The 24,894-nt window shown below is 48.2% G+C and overlaps 1 protein-coding gene across 1 annotated transcript in view; it reads left to right on the top strand.

The window, feature by feature from the left end:
• LOC140411413 (uncharacterized) overlaps window positions 1-24,894 on the top strand; it is a 222,753-nt gene that overhangs the window by 125,510 nt on the left and 72,349 nt on the right. The window contains exon 9 of the mRNA XM_072500525.1: window positions 4,519-4,680. Coding sequence (XP_072356626.1) covers window positions 4,519-4,680 — 162 coding nt within the window. The remainder of the gene's footprint in view (window positions 1-4,518; window positions 4,681-24,894) is intronic.

The following is a 24,894-nucleotide window of genomic DNA, read 5'->3' as shown; positions in this document are numbered from 1 at the left end:
TGTAGGTGTAGGGCAGTGTTCCCATGCCCTCGAATGCCTCCTGGTTGTGGGCGAGGAGCGATTGGAGCTGTGTGCTGAACTCTGCATCCGGGAAGTCAGATGTGCCTTCTGGAGAGAGAGAGTGGACTCGTTGCACGAGGTGGAGAGCCTTGCATGCCTGTGCGCCTAGCAGGAAGTCCTTCGATGATCCGACTATCTCAAATGAGAGTGTGGCCGTGTGTGTGTTTTGTGTCACCTGGAGTTGGCAGGATCCCATAGCCGGGATAACGTTCCCGTTGTAGTCGACCATCTTGCAGCGGGACGGCCGAATTGGTGGTCTGACCTTCATGGCGTAGGAGGCTGACCATGCTATGAGGTTGGCGGAGGCACCAGTGTCCAGACGGAATGTTATCAGTGATCGGATGACCGTTAGGATGGCACACCATTCATCACCCGGATTGATCGTGTTAACTTGCATCAGCTGGTGGGTCCAGGCTGGAGACATACGGTTCCCATCAATGACCGCAACACGGAAGGCGGCCCGGTCGTCTGTGTCACTGGTCTGGATATCGTCTGGGCACGATTCGTAATAAGGAGGCTGAATGGTCCGCGCGTCCCTGCGAGGTTGTCGGAGTTGGGGAACATTGACAGGTTGAGCTGCTCGACAGCAAGCTGCGTAGTGGCCCACCTTGCCGCAACGGAGGCATTGTCGGGTTCTTGCGGGACATTGCTGCTTTAAATGTGCGGCTGCACAGTTGCCGCACGTCGTGATGTCATGGCGTTCGTTGCGCCACCGCGCATGCGCAGTTCGGTCTTGCATCGAGCGCGCCTGCGCTTCACGTCCCTCAGTGTTGCCGTCGTTTTTGGCGGGCACATGCGCGGGAGGCCTCGAAAAGCGCGCAAAATGGCCGCCCTCGTCCGGGCTGCGGGCCAGGAGGAACTCGATCGCCTGGACCCGTTCGGCCTTGTAGTACGCCTGCCTCACCGATCCGGCCACGTAGGACCCCTGCCATGCCGATTCGGCCGCCTGAAATTGGGAAGAGCGGCTAGTCGCGTTTTCATGCAGGACACAGGCTTCGATTGCGGAGGCTAAGGTGAGGCCTTTTATTTTTAAGAGCTGCTGACATAGGGTGCCCGAGGTGACCCCAAAAACGATCTGGTCCCGAATCATGGAATCGGAGGTGGTGTTGTAACCACAGGACTGCGCGAGGATACGGAGATGCGTAAGGAATGACTGAAAGAGCTCATCCTTACCTTGCAGGCGCTGCTGGAAGAGATACCTCTCGAAGCTCTCGTTGACCTCGACGTTGAAGTGTTGATCGAGTTTGAGAAGGACCGTCTTGTATTTGGTCTTGTCCTCGCCTTCCGCGAACACCAGGGAGTTGTAGACATGGATGGCGTGTTGACCTGCCGTGGTGAGGAGGATGGCGATCTTTCTGGTGTCCGAAGCGCTCTCCTTTTCTTTGGCTTCCAGAAAGAGCTGGAAGCGCTGTTTGAACAGCTTCCAATTAACGCCGAGGTTTCCAGCGACTTGCAGCGGCTGCGGTGTGTTGACGGTGTCCATGGCGCAGGATGGCGGATTCCGGAGGATTTGTAGGTAGGTACCAAAGTCACTCCTGGTACTATGAAATGTTGGGTACTCTGCTACACAGACGAACAAACACGGTTGCGAATGGTACAACGCAGTTTTATTTCAAACATCTATTTACACTGGTAAACTGTTTACTGAGGTTCGATCATAGCCCTTGAATCTGTGGACCTATTCCTAATTCTATCTTGTAGTGGCACTCAGCACATGAGTGGCTTGTAATGAGCTCTATGCCCTGAGCTGTCTCCTGCTCGAGTGCCCAGGAAGTGTCGTGTTCCCTGTTTTGTACTGTGTATGCTCTTGCCTGTGATTAGCTGTCGTGTTGTGTGTGTGTTGATTGGTCCGTTGATCTGTCCATCAGTATGTATGTATGTATGTGCTATGATGTTTACCTGAATATCATGACAACCATGAATTCCTATTTCCGGAAACAGACGAATCGTCACAGCGCTCACCCACACCCTCCACCAGCGTGGAGATACACCTCAGTCAGCTTCGGGGTCACAATCTGGTCAGCATCTCACTCTCTCTGCAGGCCAAGGCAGGAATGCCCCACGGTGCTGGCACTGGGAGGATTGCTGGAGATCAGACAGATGATATCTGACTCGGTCATGCCTCAGTTGCTACAGCTTCAAAGGCAAGGTCAGGAAAAAGAGGGAGGGACGTCTGCCTCACTCCTCAGATTACAAGGCCCCATGGAGGAGTCCGTCCACCTTCAGTCTGACTGATCAACATACTGAGGTCAGCGATCTGAGAGCAGTTCAGAAAGTAGGAGTAGTAAATTCTGCCAGTGAACGGAGCACACACCAGGAGGATTCGCTTTGTGTGGTCGCAGACCAGCTGAACATTGAGCAAATGGAAGCCCTTGTGGTTCACAGTTGATAGTTGATGCCACGGAGATCTGAGTGTCACATGAGTGCAGTTAATGGAACTCTACCTGTGAAAAATCAGAGATTTGCACAAAGCCCATCACTTGCATCCTAGCTTGCTTGATCTAGTCGAAATGGACAATGTTGTGCCCTCGCAAAGATTGTGTCCATCACCTCCTGGATGCACTTGGGTGTGAAAACTTGCAAAACCCCACAGAGGTCACCTGTGGAGCCCTGAAAGGAGCCACTGACGTAAAAATTGAGTGCTGCAGCCACTTTCTATGACACCGGCAGTGCATGCCCTCCAAGTCCCTGTGGTGCCAAATCCTGCAGCAAGTGGCAAATGTGATCAACCAGTTCCTTGAGCATGCATAGTCTCTGGGTGGTTCTCTGACATCTGCAAGCATGTCAGATGCTGCCTGTAGGCCCTGGCTCTAGCGAGGTGTATCCAAGCAACAGCTCTCTGGAGTGCATCCTCTGTGTGTGGAGCAGGCCCTGCCACCCCTTCCTCGTGATGGTTCTGTTCTCGTCTTTGGCAAGCCTGGTGTCACAATTGACACTGCCTTCCTTTTTCCTGACAATGTGGAAAATTTCTCAGGTATGTCCTGTCGACAAAAAGCAGGACAAATCCAACCTAGCTAATTAGCACCATATCCATCTACTATCACTCATAAGTGATGGAAGGGGTGATCAACAGTGCTATCAAGCGTAATTTACTCAGCAATAACTTGCTCACAGGCACTCAGTTTGGGATCCACCATGCCTACTCAGCCCCTGACCTCATTACAGCCTTCGTCCAAACATGAATTCTCAAGGTGAGGTGAGAGTGAGCATTTGGCAGAGTGTGGCATTATGGGGCCACACCATCTACAGACGCTGAAAGACGCCCTCATAATCATAGAATCATAGAATTTACAGTGCAGAAGGAGGCCATTTGGCCCGTCGAGTCTGCACCGGCTCTTGGAAAGAGCACCCTACCCAAGGTCAACACCTCCACCTTATCCCCATAACCCAATTTTGGACACTAAGGGCAATTTATCATGGCCAATCCACCTAACCTGCACATCTTTGGACTGTGGGAGGAAACCGGAGCACCCGGAGGAAACCCACGCACACACGGGGAGGATGTGTAGACTCCGCACAGACAGTGACCCAAGCCGGAATTGAACCTGGGACCCTGAAGCTGTGAAGCAATTGTGCTAACCACTATGCTACCGTGCTGCCCTAAGAACGGGATATGGCACTCGACTCATCGATCGACAGTTACAATGCGCCACAGCAAAACACGCACCAACCCCCTCAGAAGACAAACACGGGACACAACCTACAGAGTACCCTTCGACGTCCAGTACTTCCCTGGAGCGGAGAAACTATGACGTCTTCTTTGCAGCCTTCAACATGTCATTGATGAAGAGAAACATCGTGCCAAGGCCATCCCACCCCCCCACTACTTGCCTTCAAACAACCGCGCAACCTCAAACAGACCATTGTTTGCAGCAAACTACCCAGCCTTCAGGAGAACAGCGACTACGACACCACACAATCCTGCCATGGCAACCTCTGCTAGATCATCGACATGGGTAGCACCATTACACGTGAGAACAGAACCCACCAGGTACATGGTACATACTCGTGTGACTCGGCCAACATTGTCTACCTCATAGGCTGCAGGAAAGGATGTCCTGAGGTGTGGTACATTGGCGAGACCATGCAGACGCTGCAACAACGGATGAATGGACATCACGCAACAATCGCCAGGCAGGAATGTTCCCTTCCAGTCGGGGACACTTCAGCAGTCAAGGGATTCAGCCTCTGATCTTCGGATAAGCATTCTCCAAGGCGGCCTTCAGGACGCGCGACAACACAGAATCGCTGAGCAGAAACTGATAGCCAAGTTCCGCACGCATGTGTACGGCCTCAACCAGGACCTTGAATTCATGTCACATTGCATTCACTACTTGCATACTGTAAGACTTCGTACTATACATTGAAATGACTTGGATGTTGTTCCATTTTTAAAAAAATAATCATTAACAGAATTGTTGTGGCAAACTTAAATTCAATACTTGTGTTTCTTTTCAGACAGGATATTTAGTCCATCTTTCTCAACAAGCGTTGGTCGATTGTACATGGGGTTTTGGAAATGCTGCTTGTGATGGAGGGGAAGAATGGCGAGCGTTCGAATGGATGCTGAAACATGGTGGAATTCCTACTGCAGAGTCATATGGTTCTTACTTGGGACAGGCCAGTATTAAAGAATTATCTTATGAGTTTGGTTTCTCTTCTGCTGTATTGTACTAAAAAGCAACAGTGATTCCTTTAAAATACAGAACTGAATCTTTGTGTCCAGAAACTCAGATGTTTGTTCTGTCTTTATGTCTAACTGGTGTCACTTGGTGCAGATTGCAGGCAGCAAGGTGAAAATTAGATGGCCAGCTTTACTTCTCGACTGATCCCTGGGATGAGAGAGTTATCTTATGAGGAAAGATTGGACATATTGGTCCTTTATCATTTGGAGTTTAGAAGGATGAGAGGTGATCTTATCAAAACATATAAGATACAAATGTACAAATTAAGAGCAGGAGTAAACCATTCGGCCCCCGGAGCCTCCTCTGCCATTTAGTAAGATCATGGCTGATCTGCTGGGGCCTCCTAACTCCCTATTCTGTCTACCCCTGATAACCCTTGACTCCTATCTGCCTCTGCCGGAAAAATATGAATTGACCCTGCCTCCACCACTCTCTGGGGAAGAGTTCCAAAGATCCACAATCCTCAGAGAAAACAATTGTTCTCAACTCCAACTTAAATGGGAGCCCCCTTATTTTTACACTGTGTCTCAGTTCTAGTCTCTCCCAGAAGGGAAAATATTCTTTCAGCATCCACCATGTCAAGTCCCCTCAGGATTTTATATGCTTCAGTAAGATCACTCACAATCTTCTAAACTCCAATGAATACAGGCCCAACCTTTCCTCATAAGATAATGTTACAGTACCCGGACCAGACCCCAGTTTAAATGAGGAAACCGGAAGAGACGCCAACAATTTTTCAATTTGTAAACTGTGAGGAAAGGATACTTCGCTCCAGGAGTGATTCCACTGACAAATGGGATCTTTTATATGAAACCAAAATTTATTATTACCACAGGATTAACCTCATTAGCGAACATCCAAGGAAAAAACAGCTTTTCAATTAACAGTTAAACAGTTCTTACCAAAAAATAAAAAAGGTCTTTTAGCTTACTTTCCTACCTACTTCAAAAATTTCAATTAAGCAAAATCCACACACAGGTCAAATGCCACTTATTAATACAGTTAACACCACGAGGCTTACAGATTTCTGCACAAAGTCCTTGGGAGAGAAGCTTTCAGAAGTCAATCTGAGGAGCACACCATCCTTTCTCAGAAACCAGAGCAGAACTCTAAAAATGAAACTAAAACAACAGACACAGTTCAGGACTGAAACACTACACTAAAAACAGACCCAGACCCTCCCATGAGTGACATCACGCTGCCAAGCTATTGACTCCTTAACCACAGCTTTGGCAGACGTTAACCTAAGTCCTTTTACGAACATTACTACAACAGACACACAATACAATATATACATATAAAGATTTCTGACATTCATCACAATAATACCCCCTTCAATCCCTGGTATCAGTCAAATGAACCTTCTCTGAACATTTATAACACATTTATATCCTTTCTTAAGTAAGGAGACCAAAACTGTACACAGTACTCCAAATGTGGCCTCACCAACGCTCTGGAAAACTGCAACAAAATATTCCTCCTTTTATATTCCATTCCTCTTGCAACAAAGGACAACATTCCATTTGCCTTCCTAAGTACCAGCTGTATCTGCATACTAACTTTTCCTAAATCATCTCCCAGGACCTCCAGATCTCTCTGTACCCCAGAGTTCTGTAATCTCTCTCCATTTAAATAATATGCAGTTTTTCCATTTTTCCTGTCAAAATGGACAAGTTCACAGTTTTCCACATTATGCACCACCTGCCAAATTTTTTGCCCACTCACTTAACCAATCTATGTTCCTTTGCAGACTCCTTGGGCGGGATTCTCCCAATGGGAGTCTAAGTGCCGACGCTGGAGTAAAAACCGGAGTGTTTTACTCCGGCGTCGGCATCCGTTTCCAGACCCTTATTCTCCCCCCTCCGTGGGGCTAGCAGGGGAGTCGCGCGATTTATGGGGAATGGCTGGAGAATTGCGCGGTCCGTGGCCATGCATGTGCATGGCGAAGACCTGCAGCGGTTGAGCCACACACCATGGTGCCGGCATGCATGGACACAGCCAGCCAAATAGTGTCCCCCTGACCCAACCTCGCCACACCCGGACCACCCCCACCAGTCCCCCACCAGCCATTTCCGAAGCCCCCCCTACCAGTAACATGTCTCCCCGGCCCCCCCCGACTATGGCAACGCTGGACACAGTCCGCAGCCACCACGCCGGGTTTATGAAAACTCAGACCATACGCAACCCGCGGGGTCGTGAACTTGGCCCATCAGGAGCGGAGCATCGGTGGATGGCCTCAAAGCGACGTGCAGGCACCGTCGCAACGGCGTGGTCCTAGATGACTCTGATTTGGAGGAGGCAGAGTCTCCGAAAAATGGCACCGACCACGATTCGGTCGCAAACGGAGATTCTCCACCCGATCGCTGGATACGATTTTGGCGTTGGGCAACGGAGGATCCCACCCTTGGTCTCTTATTACAAGTCATTGACATGAGGTATACATCGTTGAGGCCCCAGCATTGATCCCAGTCACACTCCATTCATCAAACTTTACCAACATGGAAATGACCCATTTATGCCTACTCTGTTTCCTTCTGGAGGCTTGATAGAGTGGATGCTAAAAGGATGTTTCCCCTTAATTGTGGGAGACACCTCAACTAGGGGACACAGTTTAAAATTAAGAGGTCAGCAACTTAAGGTGCTGGTGAAGAGAATGTTTTTGTCTGAGGTTTGTGTGTATGTTAAACTCTCTTCCCCAGGGTGCGCTGGAGGCGGGGATATTGAATATTTTAAGACCAGGGGTAGGTTCTTGTCTAACAAAGAAAATCAAAGGCTGATGGGTGCAGGCATGATATTATGATTGAAGGCCACAATCAGATCAGCCATTGAATGGTGAAGAGGCTCGAGTGGCCGAAATGCCTAATTCTGCTCTTGTTTCATATATTTGGATGCACATACCTTCTGTTCCCTTTGAATGAGCATCGCTGTGTAAAAATAATGTTGCATGTTAAAATTGGAAATGGAAGAGCCTTGAGAAATTTTGATTTAATTTTAAATATTAGGGAAGACATAATTATCTTCAATAAATTCACCATGCCTGTGAAACTCTATTAAAATACTTTACCTTCAAAAAGCAGCAAAATATATGCTCGAGAATTTAACACTGAGAATAGGTATACCTCCTAAGCAGTAACCTCATATCAACTACAGAGTGGAAACAAGGATTTTAAAAAAGTTCTTCGGAGGTGGCTGACAAGGCCACATCTATTACCCATCACGTTAATTAATGATAGTATTAGCACAATAGAGGGATGACTTAAGTTCAGGACACCAGGATGCAGAAGTAGTTTGGGTAGAGATGAAAAATGATAAAGGCAAGAAGTCACATGCGGGAGTGGCGCACAGGCCCCCTAATGTAATCACATAGTGGGATAGGGTATAAAGGAAGAAATAATGGAAGCTTGTTAGAAAGATATGACAATAATCAAGGGGGATTTTAATCTACATAAAGAAAAATCAGAAGGTTAAATTAGCCTAGACAAGGAATTCATAGAATGTTTTCAGGAAAGTTTCTTAGAACAGAGGGTTCTGGCAACAACCAGAGAACATGCAATGCTAGACTTGATATTATGCAATGAATTAGGATTAATTAATGACCTCAGTGAAGATACCTCTAGCAGCGATCATAATATGATTGAATTTTCAATCTGTTTGAGGGGAGAAGAGTGGGCCTAAGACTAGTATTTTAAACTGAAATAAGGGTAATTGTGAGGGCTGAAAGCAGATTTAGCTAAAATGAATTGGCAAATTAGGTTAAAGGATATGTAAATAGAGATGCAGTGGCTGACTTTTAGCGGATTTTTCAGAATACAATGAATAGATATATTCCAATGAGTCCTGTTGATTCCCTTATTTTCCCATTTCTTTATTTTGTTGTTGTCATTTGGAGCCATGGATGCATAATGGGTATATGTCTTTAAGTCAAGCAGAGGAAGTAGGGAACTCAAAAGTTACAAAAGAGAACACTGTGCTAACTTTTGAACAGCAGAACTCAAACTTTGTGGCACCCAAGAGACTTGGTTCGATTGGTTGGCTGGTGACCAATGAATTGGCCAAAAGGCCCTATTCTGCCCAGTAACAGGCGGTGATTAGGTACTGCCTGAATGGCAGGGTAAGTTCAGTTAGAGTCCTGGACGCTCAGAGGAAAGAAGCTGCTCTCCCTCTATCAATCGTGTTTTCTCCAGAAATGTTGCATAGCTGTACAGAGACCTAACTCCACAGTCCCTTCTACAGAGCACCCTACCTCGGCCCAATTTCCCGCCCTATTCCTGCAACCCCACCCTAAGTGGCAATTTAACATGACCAATCCACCTAACCTGCACATCTTTGGACTGTGGGAGGAACTGTGGGAGGAAACCGAAGCATCTGGAGGAAACCCACGCAGATACAGAGAGAAAGTGCAAACTCCATACTAACAGTCACCCGAGGCCGGAATTGAACCCAGGTACCTGGTGCTGTGAGACTTGTGTGAACCACTGTCCCACAGTACTGCCCTTACGAGCGCAAGCTAGCTAGAAATATAAAGATAGATAGGAAGAAGTTTAATAGTTAGTGGAAAAAAGAAAATTGTTAATCAAGTGAGCAATGGTCCTATAGGAAGAGAGCCTGGTGAATTAATAATGGAAAATAAGGAGATGGCAGATGAATTGAACAATTATTTTCATTAATCTTCACTACAGAGGATACAAGGAACATCCGAGCAATAGGTGTAAATTAGGAAATGGGAGCAGGCAAGGAACTCGGGGAAAATTACAATCATCAGAAAAATGAAACTGAGTAAATTGTTGGGTCTACAGGTTGGCAAATCCCCCGATGCTGATGGACTTCCTCCGGTCTTGAAATAAGTGGCTAAAAAGATCAAAAGATATAGGTGCAAGAGTCGGCTGTTCGTCCCCTCGAGTCTTCTCCGTTATTCAATAGGATCATGGCTAATTTGATGACATTCCTCACGTCCACTTTCCTGCCCTTTAACTGTTACCTTTTATTCCCTTATTATCAAGAATCTATCCATCTCAACCTTAAATATACACAAGGACTCTGTCCCCACTTCTGTGGCATCGAGTTCCAAAGACTCTTCTCTTGAGAGAAAAAATTCCTCATCTCAATCTTAAATTGGCACCCCTTTATTCTGAGACTGTGCCCTCTGGTCCTAGACTTTTAAAAGTCCTTCCTGTTTATTTCCTTTGTTCCTAATTTCTTTGTTTTTATTATTTTTGGTCCATGGACCCATATTCAGAATGTGACTTTAAAAAGAGGGTTCAAGCTGAAGCAGCTTGCTCATCAGGACATTATGTTCCTAGGTTTTGTATTTTGGAGAGGATAAACCGATTCTTTGGCGCCGAGTGAATCTTAGGAACCAGCTTTGGAGAAAGTTGGTCTGCTAGGTTGGCTGGGAAATGGTGGGTTGGCCAGGGACAGTGTTCTGCAGACAACAGTCAATGATTGGTTTCCACGTGATACTTTTTGGGAGAACTGGGAAGAATCTTGGAAGTGAAAGGAACAGTTGCTCGCTCTCTCTCTCTTTCTTTTGCTGCTGAATTGAAAAACTGTTTTATCATTCTAAAACCAGTGAATGTCTGGCACATCTTTGCTGTAAACTTGAAATAATCCTGAATCTACAGAGAAAGTAGACAACCTTGCTGGAGAATAACCATCACAAGCATTGAAGGATGAAGTACTGAAACTAAAACTTAGACTCCAAAAGACCAAAAGAGATTAATTGGAAGCCATCAAAGTGCATCCAAAATCCCTTACTTCTTATTTTTATTTGGTTTTGTTTTACCTCTGAATCATCATCTGTGTTGTTTGCCTGTGTGTGTGTGTGTAGACAGTGGGTGTAGTCAAAAGTGTGTGTGTGTGTGTGTGCAGGGGGGGTGTTGGAAAGGGGTATCAGATAGTCAGTTACATGTTTCTGTCAGTTTAATTATAATACTGTGCATAATAAAAGGTCACTTGAGTTAAAGTTACAAACCTGGTGAGTGCAGTTTATTGGGTTCAGCCAATATATTTTAAAATAACATTTAATTTCACTTGTGTTGCGACTCTGGGTCAAGTGGAGCTGAAATTGATCACACACTAGCCCAGGGTGTCATGGGGTGGCACGGTGACATAGTGGTTAACACTGCTGCCTTACAGGACCAGGGACCTGGCTGGGTTCAATTCCGGATTTGGATGACTGGCTGTGTCGAGTCTGCATGTTCTTCCCGTGTCTGCATGAGTTTCCTCCGGGTGTTCTGATGTCCTCCCACAGTACATGGATATGCAGGTTAGGTGGGATTATGGGGATACGGCTCGGGAGTGGCCTGGGTAGGATGTTCTGTCAGAGGGTTGGTGCAGCCTAGATTTGCCGAATGGCCTCCTGCTCTGTAGGGATTCTATAAACAACTCTCCCATAAGGGCAGCACGGTAGCACAAGTGGATAGCACTGTGGCTTCACAGTGCCAGGGTCCCAGCTTCGATTCCCTGCTGCACGGAGTCTGCACGTTCTCCCCGTGTCTGCGTGGATTTCCTCCGGGTGCTCCGGTTTCCTCCCACAGTCCAAAGATGTGCAGGTTAGGTGGATTGGCCATGATAAATCGCCCTTAGTGACCAAAAAGGTTAGGAAGGGTTATTGGGTTACGGGGATAGGGTGTAAGTGAGGGCTGGCTTTGGGTCGGTGCAGACGCGATGGGTCGAATGGCCTCCTTCTGCACTGTTTGTTCTATGTTCTAAGGAGAAACATCCTCTCAGCATTTACCCAATCAAGCCCCTTAAGAATTCTATATATTTCAATGAGATCGCCTCTCATTCTTCTGAATTCCAATGAGTAGAGTCCCATTCTGTTTAACCTTTGCTTATAAAACAATTCCTCCATAAGGAGGATCATCCTAATAAACCTTCTCTGAACCGTCTCCAATGAGATAATATCTTTCTTTAAATAAGGGGACCAAAACTGCTAACAACTACTCCAGATGTGGTCTCACCAGTACCTTGTACAGTTGCAGCAAAACATCCCTACTCTTACACATCCAAACCCCTTGAAATAAGGGCCCACATTCCATTAACCTTTCCGATTACATGCTGCACCAGTGTGCTAGCTTTCTGTGTTTCATGCTCAAGTCCCATTGTGTTGCAGCTTTCTGCAGTTTTCCCCTTTAAATAATACTGTTTTTTTGTTTTACTGTTTTTTTGTTCTCCCTTTCAAGATGAACAACTTCACATTTTCCCACATTATAGTCCATTTGCCAACTTTTTGCCCACTATCAATATGTCTTTGCAAGTTGCTAATATTCATCTCGAAACTTGCCTTTCCACCTATTTTTGTGTCCTCTGCAAATCTGGCTGCAGTACATCCACCTCCTTCCCCCATGTCATTAATATAGGTCAAGACCTACTAGCCACATTATGAAGGAGTGCGGCGCTGTGCAATGTGACCGGTAGATGCCGGGAGATCCTCTTCCGGGATCTACCCAGCTTGTCACGTCGACAAGATCTAATGCAATCTCTTTTTAAAAAAAATATTTTTATTAAGGTTTTTTTAACAACACAATTTTTTCCCCTTACAAACAATAACCCCCCCCCACCCCCGTAACAAAATAATGCAAATTCTCCCTGAGCAAGATATATACAAGGCAAGATGTTATATTTACATAGCTTTATACACTGGCTCTTGGCCGCGCGTACCGTTTCCCCCCACCCTCCATGCTATCTCCCGCTCGTCCATCCCCTCAAACAGTCTCTCGTTCCCCCCTCCCCCACCCCCAGGGTTGCTGCTGCTGCTGATCGACCTTCTTCTAACGCTCCGCGAGATATTCTAGGAACGGTTGCCACCGCCTGTAAAACCCCTGTGCAGACCCTCTCAAAGCATTCTCTCCAATTTTATGAACCCCGCCATGTCGTTAATCCAGGCCTCCAGGCTAGGGGGCTTCGCCTCCTTCCACAATAGCAAGATCCTTCGCCGGGCTACTAGGGATGCAAAGGCCAGAATTCCGACCTCTTTCGCCTCCTGTACTCCCGGCTCATCCACTACTCCAAATATTGCTAGCCCCCAGCTTGGCTTGACCCGGACTTTCACCACCTGGGATATTATTCCCGCCACTCCTCTCCAGAACCCCTCCAATGCCGGGCATGACCAAAACATATGGACATGGTTCGCCGGGCTCCCTGAACATCTTTCACATCTATCCTCTACCCCAAAGAACCTACTCAGCCTCGCCCTCGTCAAATGCGCTCTGTGAACCACCTTAAATTGTATCAGACTGAGCCTGGTACACGAGGAGGAGGTATTAACCCTACCCAGGGCGTCGGTCCATAGCCCTTCCTCAATCTCCTCCCCCAGCTCCTCCTCCCATTTACCTTTCAGTTCTTCTACTAGTGCTTCCCCCTCTTCTTTCATCTCTTGGTATATTTCCGACACCTTGCCCTCCCCGACCCATACCCCCGAGATCACCCTATCTTGAACTTCTTGTGCCGGGAGCAACGGAAATTCCCTCACCTGTCGCCTCACAAAAGCCCTCACTGCATATATCTAAATGCATTTCCCGGGGGTAGCTCAAATTTCTCCTCCAGTGCCCCTAGGCTCGCAAATGTCCCGTCAATGAACAGGTCCCCCATTCTTCTTATCCCCGCCCGATGCCAGCCTTGGAACCCCCCCCCATCCATCTTCCCCGGGACAAACCGGTGGTTACCCCTGATCGGGGACCACACCGATGCTCCCATTGCACCCCTGTGTCTTCTCCACTGGCCCCAGATCTTTAGTGTTGCCGCCACCACCGGGCTTGTGGTGTATTTTGTCGGCGAGAGCGGCAGCGGTGCCGTTACCAACGCCCCCAGGCTCGTTCCTTTACAGGACGCCATCTCCATCCTCTTCCATGCCGCCCCCTCTCCCTCCATAACCCACTTACGGATCATCGCCACATTTGCTGCCCAGTAGTAACTCTCTAGGTTTGGCAAAGCCAACCCTCCTTGGTCCCTGTTGCGTTCCAAGAACCCTCTCCTAACCCTCGGGGTCTTATTTGCCCACACATACCCCATAATACTCCTACCTACTCTCTTGAAAAAGCCCTTGGTGATCACGATGGGGGGCACTGAAACACGAACAAAAACCTCAGAAGGACCACCATTTTGACCGACTGCACCCTACCCGCCAGCGAGAGCGGGAGCATGTCCCATCTTTTAAAATCCTCCTCCATTTGCTCCTCCACCCTCGTAAAATTCAGTTTATGTAGGGCCCCCCAACTTCTGGCTATCTGGATCCCCAGATACCGAAAACTCCTCTCCGCCCTCCTCAGCGGTAGGTCCCCTATCCCTCTTTCTTGGTCCCCTGCCTGTAATACAAAAAGCTCACTCTTCTCTACATTAAGCTTGTAGCCCGAAAACTCTCCAAACTCCTTCAGAGTCTGCATGACCTCCACCATCCCCTCCATTGGGTCCGCCACGTATAGCAGCAAGTCATCCGCATATAGCGATACCCGATGCTCCTCTCCCCCGCGGACTATCCCCCTCCATTTCTGAGACTCCCTAAGTGATATGGCCAAGGGTTCGATCGCCAGTGCAAACAACAGGGGGGTTCCCTCGGTACAGCCGAAAGTACTCCGACCTCCGCCGGTTTGTCACTTCGCTCGCCACCGGGGCGCTGTAAAGGAGCTTAACCCATCTAATAAACCCTCCCCCGAATCCAAACCTGCGCAATACCTCCCAGAGGTACTCCCACTCTACTCGGTCAAAGGCTTTTTCCGCGTCCATAGCTGCCACTATCTCCGCCTCTCCCTCCTCCGATGTCATCGTTATCACGTTTAAGAGCCGCCGCACATTGGTATTTAACTGCCTGCCCTTTACAAATCCTGTTTGGTCCTTGTGAATCACCCCCGGGACACAGTCCTCAATCCTAGTGGCCAGTACCTTCGCCAATAGCTTAGCATCCACATTGAGGAGCGAAATCGGCCTGTACGATCCACATTGCAGTGGATCCTTGTCTCGCTTTAGAATCAGGGAGATTGTCACCTCCGACATTGTCTGGGGCAGGGTTCCCTCCTCTCTTGCCTCGTTGAAGGTCCTCACTAGTAGCGGGGCCAGCAGGTCCACATATTTTCTATAGAATTCCACCGGGAACTCATCCGGCCCCGGGGCCTTCCCCGCCTGCATGCTCCCCAAACCCTTACTCAACTCCTCCAGCCCAATTGGTGCCCCCAAACCAACCGCCTCCTGCTCCTCCACCCTCGGGAACCCCAGCTGGTCCAGGAATCGCCTCATCCCCCCTTGCCCCCCTGGGGGCTGGGATCTGTACAGCTCTTCATAGAAGTCCTTAAATACCTTATTTATTTTCGTTGCACTTTGAACTGTGGCTCCCCTTCCATCTTTGATTCCCCCTATTTCCCTCGGTGCCGCCCTCTTACGGAGCTGGTGCGCCAGCATCAGGGTTTGCCTTTTCCCCGTACTCGTAAGTCACCCCTTGCGCCTTCCCCCACTGTGCCTCCGCCTTGTCCGTGGTCAGCAGGTCAAACTCCGTCTGGAGCCGTCGCCTTTCCCCAAGTAACCTTTCCTCCGGGGCCTCTGCGTATCTCCTGTCCACCCGCAAGATCTCCCCCACTAGCCTCTCCCTTTCCATTCCCTCTATCTTCTCCCTATGAGCCCTGATGGAGATCAGCTCTCCCCTGATCACCGCCTTCAACGCCTCCCATACCACCCCCACCCGCACTTCCCCGTTGTCGTTGGCCTCCAAGTACCTTTCAATACACACCCTCACCTTCCCACACACCACCTCATCGGCCAGCAGTCCCTCATCCAGCCGCCACAGCGGGCGTTGGTCCCTCTCCTCTCCCAGATCCAGTTCCACCCAGTGCGGGGCATGGTCCGAAACGGCTATGGCCGAATACTCCGCCCCCCCCCCACTCTCGGGATGAGCGCCCCGCCCAGAACAAAGAAATCTATCCGGGAGTAAGCCTTATGCACGTGGGAGAAAAAAGAAAATTCACTGGCCTGCGGTCTTGCAAACCTCCATGGGTCCACTCCCCCCATCTGATCCATAAACCCCCTAAGTACCTTGGCCGCCGCTGGCCTCCTTCCCGTCCTTGATCTGGAGCGGTCCAGTGCTGGGTCCAGCACCGTATTGAAGTCCCCTCCCATTATTAGTCCTCCTACCTCCAGGTCCGGAATGCATCCCAACATGCGCTTCATGAATCCAGCATCATCCCAGTTCGGGGCGTATACATTTACCAACACCACCCACGTCCCTTGCAACCTATCACTCACCATCACATATCTCCCTCCATTATCCGCTACGATAGTCTTGGCCTCAAAAGACACATGCTTTCCCACCAGAATTGCCACCCCTCTATTTTTTGCGTCCAATCCCGAGTGAAATACCTGTCTTACCCATCCCTTTCTTAACCTGACCTGGTCCGCCACCTTCAGGTGTGTCTCTTGGAGCATAGCCACGTCTGCCTTCAGTCCCTTCAAGTGCGCGAACACTCCTCTTCAGGCGTTTCGAAGTAGTGGTGTTGGCCATTATGTGTAACCCACAGTCGCGCTGGCTGCAGCATTCCAAATTTCACTCCTTTCCGGTGCAGCACCGCTTTCGCCCGGTTGAAACCCGCTCTCCGCTTAGCGACCTCCGCGCTCCAGTCCGGGTATATTCTGATCTCCGCATTGTCCCACTTGCTGCTTCGTTCCTTCTTGGCCCATTTCAGGACCCCCTCTCTGTCCGTAAACCGGTGAAATCTCACCACCATCGCCCTTGGCGGCTCTTTTGCATTGGGCTTCCTCGCTAGCACTCGGTGCGCCCCATCCAGCTCCAGCAATCTCGTGGGGGCCTCCACACCCATCAGCGTCCCGATCATTGTGCCCACGTATGCCGCGGCATCGGCCCCCTCCATTCCTTCTGGGAGACCCAGGATCCTCAAGTTGTTTCTCCTTGATCTGTTCTCCAGGTCTTCGAGTCTTCCCGCCCACGTCCTGTGCAGCGCCTCGTGCCGCTCCACTCTCTCCGCCAGGCCCACGAGCTCGTCGTCGTTCTCACTCACTTTTTCCTGGATCTCCTGAATCTTCATCTCTTGGGCTTTCTGGGTTGCTCCAAGTTTTTCCACCATTGCCAGTATAGGCGCCACCATCTCCTTACGCAGCTCCTCGAAGCAGCACTTGATGAACTCTTTCACCTCCTCTCTGTCCGTGGGCGCCGCCATTTTGTTTTTTTCTTCTTTCTTCTCCCACTGCTCCAGGGCGGCTTTCCTCGCCGTTTCACTGCGGGTCCGGTCCATGCAGGGCTGTAGGGGGCTTCCTCCGTTCTTCCCCACGGGTTTTTTTTTTTACAGGTCCGTTGGGGCTCCGTTAGCGGGCCCAAAAGTCCGTTTCTGCGGGAGCTGCCGACTCGCGCGGCTTAGCTCCGCATCGCCGCGACCCGGAAGTCATCTAATGCAATCTCGCGGGACATTGCGATGTGAATCCCGTCTATTGTGGGTGGGATCACATTTGAGCAAATCTGCATATTAGAGTGAGACAGCTAGTCTCAGGCAAGCGCCAATCAGTGCTGGTCACCACAAACAGGGACCAGATGGAACGGCTCTCATGGGGGTCTCCCAGAGGATTAGAGGTCCCCAGGTGCTTGCCCTCTCGGCAGGGTGGCACCTTTGCACTTCTGGTGTCATCTGGGCACCTTGACACTGCCAGCATGGCACCCTGGCACTGACAGCCTGGTAGTGCCACCTTGGTACCAACTTTATAGCAAGGTGCCCAGTGGCACTGGCAGCTGGCAGGGACACTGCCAGTGTTCCAGGCTGACATTTTTCCCATGATGGGGGTCGCACCTGCGGGTGCACGGGAGTGCGCGGGGGGCTGTGGACTCCTTACATTGAATTGGGGTTTGGGGGGGGGGATTCGGGGGTCGCATCGGGGTGGGGGAGGTCAAGAGGGGCATCCCAATCTCATCCTGCATGGCGGAGCTCCACTTGCCGGAAGTCCTCCGTGCAGGAAAAGAGAATGAGTGCGACCTCAGCCTCGCATTCCCACCAAGGCCCCCAATCTACCCGAATGGCCGTTCGGTGGCGTGACTAATTGTGCTAGTGTGGTTAATCGCGCACACTACGGGACTCTGTTCCCATTCAGGTGTTTCATGCCCATATAGTGTAAACAGTTGTTGTCCCAGCACTGATTCCGGTGAAATCCCACCAGTTACAGGTTGGCAAACTGAAAAAGATCCCGACTCACTATTTCCTGCCCATTAGCCAATTCTCTCTCCAGGCCAATATACTGCTGCAACACCATAGGCTCTTATGGCTTAGCTTTTGTGCGGTATCTCGTTGAATGCCTACTGGAAGTCTAAATACAGCACATCTACTGTTCCCCTCTATCCACTCGGGTTGAGACTTCCTCGAAAATCTGTTGGATTAGATTATGATTGTCCAAATGTGCTATTACTTCCTTAATAATTGATTCCAACATTTTTACAACAATAGATGTCAGGCTAATCGGCCTATAGTTACCCGCTTTTTGCTTCCCTCCCTTTTTGAATAGGGGTGTCACATTGGCAGTTTTCTTACCTTCCGGTCTCATTACCAGTTCTAAGATAGCCTGTCCCCTGGTTGGCTCTATGACATATTGCTCTCTGTCTCTGACATGAAAGCTCTATCAATTCGTTGTCATAGCTACTCTTTCCAACTTGATTAACTCAATCAACATGAAGATTAAAGTCACCCATAATTGCTCTATTCTTTTTACATGGTCCTATTACTTGTTGATTTATACCCATTCCCCACAGCATGGCCACTATTTCTACACTGCTCCTACCAATGTCTTCTTTCCCTTGCTGTTTTTTTTCCTCCAACCAAATGGACTCTACACCACTGAGTCGAGATTGTCTCTCACAACTGTCCCCATTTCATCTCTAATTAATAGTGCTACCCCCCCCCCCCCCCCCCCCCCCCACCACCACCACCACCGCCACCATTTCCTTCCCTCCTGCCCTTCCAAAAGGTCAAATATCCCTGAATATGAATTCCCAATTTTGCTCTCCTGGTAACCATGTTTATGTAATGCCAATAAGATCATATTCATTTACCTCGATTTGCGCCATCAGGTCCTCTACCTTATTCCGAATGCTTCATGCATTAGATCCAAAGCCTTTAGACTTGCCTTTTTGCTATGTTTAATCATCCTAACTTTTGTTTGCACTGTGGCCCTATCTGCCTCTGGCCTTTGATTACCCTGTCTATAAATTTTCCATTTTACTGTTCTTTCTTTCATTGCTGTCCTTGTTTCTCTTTCCCTTGTCACCATGCTTAGGTTCACATTCCACCTCCCGAGTTAGTTTAAACCCTCCAAAACAACACCAGAAAATACTCACCCAAGAACATCAGTCCCAGCTCTCCCCAGATGTAATCCACCCAATTTATACTGATCCCACCTCCACCAGAACCGATCCCAATGTCCTAGGAATCTGAAACCCTTGCTTTGCACCATCTTTCCAGCCACGTATTCATCAGAGATATCCTGCTATATTTACTCTGACTAGCACATGGCACTGGTCGTAATCCTGAGATCATTACCTTTGATATCCTACTTTTCAACTTACTTCCTAACTCCCTATATTTGGCTTTTAGAACCTCATCCCTTTGTGTTAAGCAATGTAATTGGTGCCGATGTGTACTACGTGCAGTGGCTGTTCACCCTCCCCCTCCAGAATGTCCTGTAACCGCTCTGAGACATGCTTGATTCTAGCACCAGGGAGGCAACATACCATCCTGGTGTCTTGTTTGCAGCTACAGAAATGCCTATCTATTCCACTTACAATTGAATCCCCTATAATTATTGTATTCCCACAACTTTTACTCCTCCCCTATGCAGCAGAGCAAACCATGGTGCAATAAAATTGGTTGTCGCTGCTTTCCCCTGAGAGGCCATTCCCCTCAACAGTATCCAAAGCAGTGTATCTGTTTTTCAGGGGAATAGCCACAGGAGATTCCTGCACAGCCTGGCTAGTCCTCTTGCTCTGCCTGCTGATCACCCATTCCCTTCCTGTGGACTCTTAGCATGCGACATGACCACTTCTCTATACATGCTGTCCACAATACTCTCTGCCTCGCGGATGCTCCACAGTATCCCCAGCCGTCGCTCCAGCTTCGGGCTTCAAGAGGTTACAGCTGGAGACAATTCCTGCACACATTTTTGATTCCTGATGGTGGAAATGTGTCTAGTGTCCCACATAGAGCACAAAGAGCATACCATGGTTTTGAGCTCACCTGCCATGACTCACCCCTTCGCATTCACCCTTTAAAGTAAAATAATATCAAGTATTTAGGGCCCTTCTTCCCTTGACCATGTCAATATAGAATATAGGCATTGCAAACTATAACCACAAAATAAAGACTTTACAAACTATAGACAATAATATTAGTATGAATATTCACTGTCTCTACCCTCCCAATCAGCAGCTTCCACTTGTCCCACGTCACTTTTGAATCCTGATGTCACCTCAGGAGCTCCGCCTCTGGATTGAGTGAAGATACACTGGGCTGCTTCTTTTAAAGTTTTTCCGCTTCTCTGCTCAGCTGCTCCTCACCAGATTTACTCTCTCTCTGACCTTTGGTGCTCTGTCAGAGTTACTTAAGATCCCTCTTTCCCCTTGTGCTCTAAATTGCCAAAGATCTTACTTTTATTTTAAAGAGCAGATGTACTCATCAGTCCTACTCACAATCAGAGAAAAGAAGGGACTGATCACCTCCTCCCTCTTTCACCTAACTCCCTGTTCACCAAACTCCAGGTGCACTCTGATGCAACAAGGCAGCACTCAGTGTAAATGAGAGGAGAAATTTGAGGCATTGGTTTTAATTTTCCAAAATTCATTAGATTTGGGGAAGGTTTTATGGATTGGAAAATAGCAAATATAACTCCTTCCCTCAAAGAGGGACAGAGGCTGAAAGCAGGAAATTACAGGCCAGAAATGACAGAAAATAAGAAAATAAAAGATGTTACAGTAAAGCACTTTGAAAACATCAGGGTAATCAGGCAGCATCAACATGGCTTTGTGCAAGGGAAATAATGTTTCTTCAAGTAACATATGCGGCGGATAAATAGGAACCGGTGGATGTACTTTATTTGGATTTTCCAAAAGCATTTTGTAAGGTGCCACATCAAAGATTATGGCAGAAGATAAAAGCTCATTGTGTAAGGGGTAACATTTTGTCATGATTTAAAAATTTTCTGGCTAACAGGAAACAAATAGTTGACAAAAATGAGTATTCTTCTAGTTGATAAGATGTACTCAGTGTATTGCCATCAGTGCTGGGGCCCCAACATTTTGCAATTTATATAAATGACTTGGATGAAGGGACCGAAGGTATTAATTGCCTAATTTGTTGATGACTCATAGGTGGGATAGTGAGATGTGAAGAGGAGGCTACAAGGGAATATAAATAGCTTACATGATTGGGCAAAGATCTGACAAATGGAGTATTATGTGGGAATGTATGAAATCGCCCATTGTGACAGAAAAAATAAAAAATAAACATTATCTAAATGGTGAGAGATTGCAGAGCCCTGAGATGCAGAGGAATCTTGATGTCCTAGTGCATCAATCACAAAAGTGTTGGTATGCAACTACAGTAAATAATTAGGAAAGCTAATAGAATGCTACTATTTATTACAAGGGGAATTGAATAGGGAGGTTGTGCTTTGGTTATACAGGGCACCGCGGTGTGAGACCACATCTGGAGTACTGTACTGCATTAGACTCCTTATTTAAGGAAGGAAGCAAATACATATTGGATACAGTTCAGAGAAGGCTTACTAAGCTAATACCTGAAATGACGAGTTGTATTATGGGGAAATGTTTGGACAGGTTAGGCTTCCATCCACTGGAGTACAGAAGAGTAAGACGTGGCTTGGTTATAACATATTAGGTCCTGAGGAGTCTTAACAGGGTCAATGTAGAAAAGATGTTTCCTCTTGTGGGAGAATCTGTACTACGATTCACTGTTTAAAAATAAGGGGTTGCTCATTTAGGACAGATATGAGGAGGATTTTTTCTCTCAGAGGGTTGTGAGGGGCAGCACGGTAGCATTGTGGATAGCACAACTGCTTCACTGCTCCAGGGTCCCAGGTTCGATTCCGGCTTGGGTCACTGTCTGTGCGGAGTCTGCACATCCTCCCCGTGTGTGCGTGGGTTTCCTCCGGGTGCTCCGGTTTCCTCCCACAGTCCAAAGATGTGCAGGTTAGGTGGATTGGCCATGATAAATTGCCCTTAGTGTCCAAAATTGCCCTTAGTGTTGGGTGGGGTTACCGGGTTGTGGGGATAGGGTGGAGGTGTTGACCTTAGGTGGGGTGGTCTTTCCAAGAGCAGGTGCAGACTCGATGGGCTGAATGGCCTCCTTCTGCACTGTAAATTCTATGAAATTCTATGAAATTCTTTGAGTCTTTGGAACACTCTTCGTCAAAAGGCAGTGGAAGAAGAATCCTTGATTCATTTTAAAGCAGAGGTAAGTAGGTAAGTAGGTTCTTGATTAGCGAGAGCGTGGGGGGGGGGGTGAAACGTTATTGAGGGAGATGGGAATGTAGAATTGAGGTTGAAATCAGATCAGCCATGATCGTATTGCATGGTAGAGCAGGCTTGAAGGGCCAAGTGGCCTATTCCTGCTCCTCATTATGATGTTCGTATCCTAGTTGCTTTGAACAGTGGGGAGTCTTCCTGAACCGCCTCGAACTTTGAGATGAAGATGGTACTTCCATGATGAAATCAGCTGGAAATTTAAGGATTATTGACCAAGTTACGATAAAGTTCCAACAATATGCAAATCTAAGTCCGGTTGTACAATCTGAGGAAGGTAAAAGTTGCAAAGAATAGTGGTGCTACCAAAGTAACCTTGGTGAATTGTTGCAGTACATTCCGTAGCATGTAGATTGGTGGACAGTGTGAATATTGTTACAACCAGCTCCAGGTGAGGTTCCCCAAAGGTTGTTGATCCGGGCGAGACCCCTTGATTTGTCATCGTTAGGCTGGGACACCCCAAAATTGTTACATACCCGGGTGAGGAGGGATGACTGGCCCCCTGCCTTTCTTCAGCCCACTCTCTGCTGGTAGCAACAATGCTTTAATCTAACAAGGTTCCCTTTCTCTTGGATATCTTTTCCAGACCCAATAGTTATGTTTAATAAGAAGCCAATTTAACCAGGCTTTCTTGAGTTAAGATAGAGTAAGTTTATTAATTACTGAAGAGGTAAGGAGAAATGGGAAAACACATGTATCTACATTCATATGGATTAGAAGTAAGAATTGAGTCCAATAGTAAAGAAATATAAATAAATAGTTACACAGAACAGTCCTTGAGTTGTGAGGAGTAGATGATGAAGTATCGCGGCTGTTAAGAATTGACTCCAGTATAGTTCACCTCTGCAGGTGAGTAGTTGATTCTTCGATTCAGATGTTCTGTGGTTCAGTAGAGAGATTTCAGTTCTTTCTTTAGCTGAGTTCCTCTTTTGCTGGCTGATTAACCTCTACAGTCAGAGGAAGAGTTTTTAGATAATACACCAGAAGATGGCTATTTCCTTTTCCCAGAGACACTGCCTCTGGTGTTGTAGGTAGGCAAGCAGGCTGGCAGAAGCTCTCTCAGCTAGCTTTTTAACCCCCTTCTTTGTTTATTCCAACTAGACCCGGAATTCATTAATCGATCTAGGCAAGCAATTGCACCCAGGGTTTTTAGATGAGATCGCCATTACGTTCCTTTGTCTTTCCCAGAGATAATAATCAGTCTTTGGATGCTTTTAGAAGTAACTTGTCTTGAAACACAGGAAGGGATTCTATTGACCTTTAGAGAAACACCCTGAAGCCATTTCTGTCAGTGGCTAACTGTACATTCTCAGTCACCTTCAGGGTTTGTGTCCATTTTAAAATATCAAACTCAGGGGGCGGGATTCTCCACTCCCGCGCCGAAGTGCCCATGCCGCCGTGAACGCCGTTGAGGTTCACGACGGCGCGAAACGGCCCCGATCCCGACCGATTCAGGCCCCGACAATGGGCTAGGATCGTGGCCGCGTCATCTACACGCGCCAGGCCTTGTCGCCGCGTAAAGGCGGCGCCGCATAGATGACGCGGCCGGTGCCGCATAACTGGCGTCACCCGCGCTTGCGTGGTTGCCGTCCTCTCGGAGTCCGCCCCACAAGAAGATGCCAGACAGATCTTGCGGGGCCACAGAAGGAAGGAGGTCCTCCTTCAGAGAGGACGGCCCGACGATCGGTGGGCACCGATCGCGGGCCATGCCACATTTGAGGTAGCCCCCCGGTGCAGGATCCCCCCTCCACCACCCCCCCCGCAGGCCGCCCCCCCAGCATTCCCCCGCTGTTCCCGACGGCAGCGACCAGGTGTGGACGGCGCCGGGGGGGAACCCGCCATTTTGGCCTGGCCGCTCGGCCCATCCGGGCTTGAGAATAGCGGGAGTTCCGGAGAATCGCCATTTTAGGTTTCTCCGGCGATTCTCCGGCCTGCCGCCCGTGGAACTCGACGGGGCCGTTCTCGCCGCTTGGGAGAATCGCGGGAGGGCGTTGGACCGGCGTCCCGGGAAATTTTGGCGGCCCAGGCGATTCTCCCAACCGGCGTGGGAGTGGAGAATCTCGCCCAGGGTCTTTTCGGTGTCAATTTTTCTGTGTAATTCCATGGATTTTTTTTTCTCCATCATCATAACAATATTGAGTCCATGGTGCTGCTCAACAATCTGCAGTGGAGATACTGCTGTAGTAGCTGTGCCATCACACTTCTAACCTGGGAATCAGGGGTGTGAGATAATATGGTTGCTCCAGTCAAGATGCTGATGGTGGAAGACGGCAATTGAATTTTGAGGCAGATAGCTGTGCTCTCAGGAGAGCAGTCAGTTCACAAAATGTATCTGTGTAGTTTCCACTATCTCTTTGGTTGTTTCCACTTATAAGCGATGGTATGTAATCATCCAATTTGGGTAAAATTCTAAGTATCTTTTGCTAACTTCCAGAATTGTGAGGAACTGTTATTCCTTAAATGTTGAGTATTGAGATGATAGATCTTCACTTCTAATTAACACCAGTCAGAAACCTCAATAATGGGAAATGTTCACTTGTGACCAAGCTGTGGACGTTGAACAAGTTTTTTTGTGTAATTGGGAGTCTAGCTTTCCTTTAAATGCTGACTGCTGTGTTCTTGAAATCTGTTTGAAAT

Source organism: Scyliorhinus torazame, chromosome 1 (assembly GCF_047496885.1).
Source record: "Scyliorhinus torazame isolate Kashiwa2021f chromosome 1, sScyTor2.1, whole genome shotgun sequence".
In the NCBI taxonomy this organism is placed as follows: domain Eukaryota; kingdom Metazoa; phylum Chordata; class Chondrichthyes; order Carcharhiniformes; family Scyliorhinidae; genus Scyliorhinus; species Scyliorhinus torazame.
This window is presented reverse-complemented; position numbering and strand designations above follow the sequence as displayed.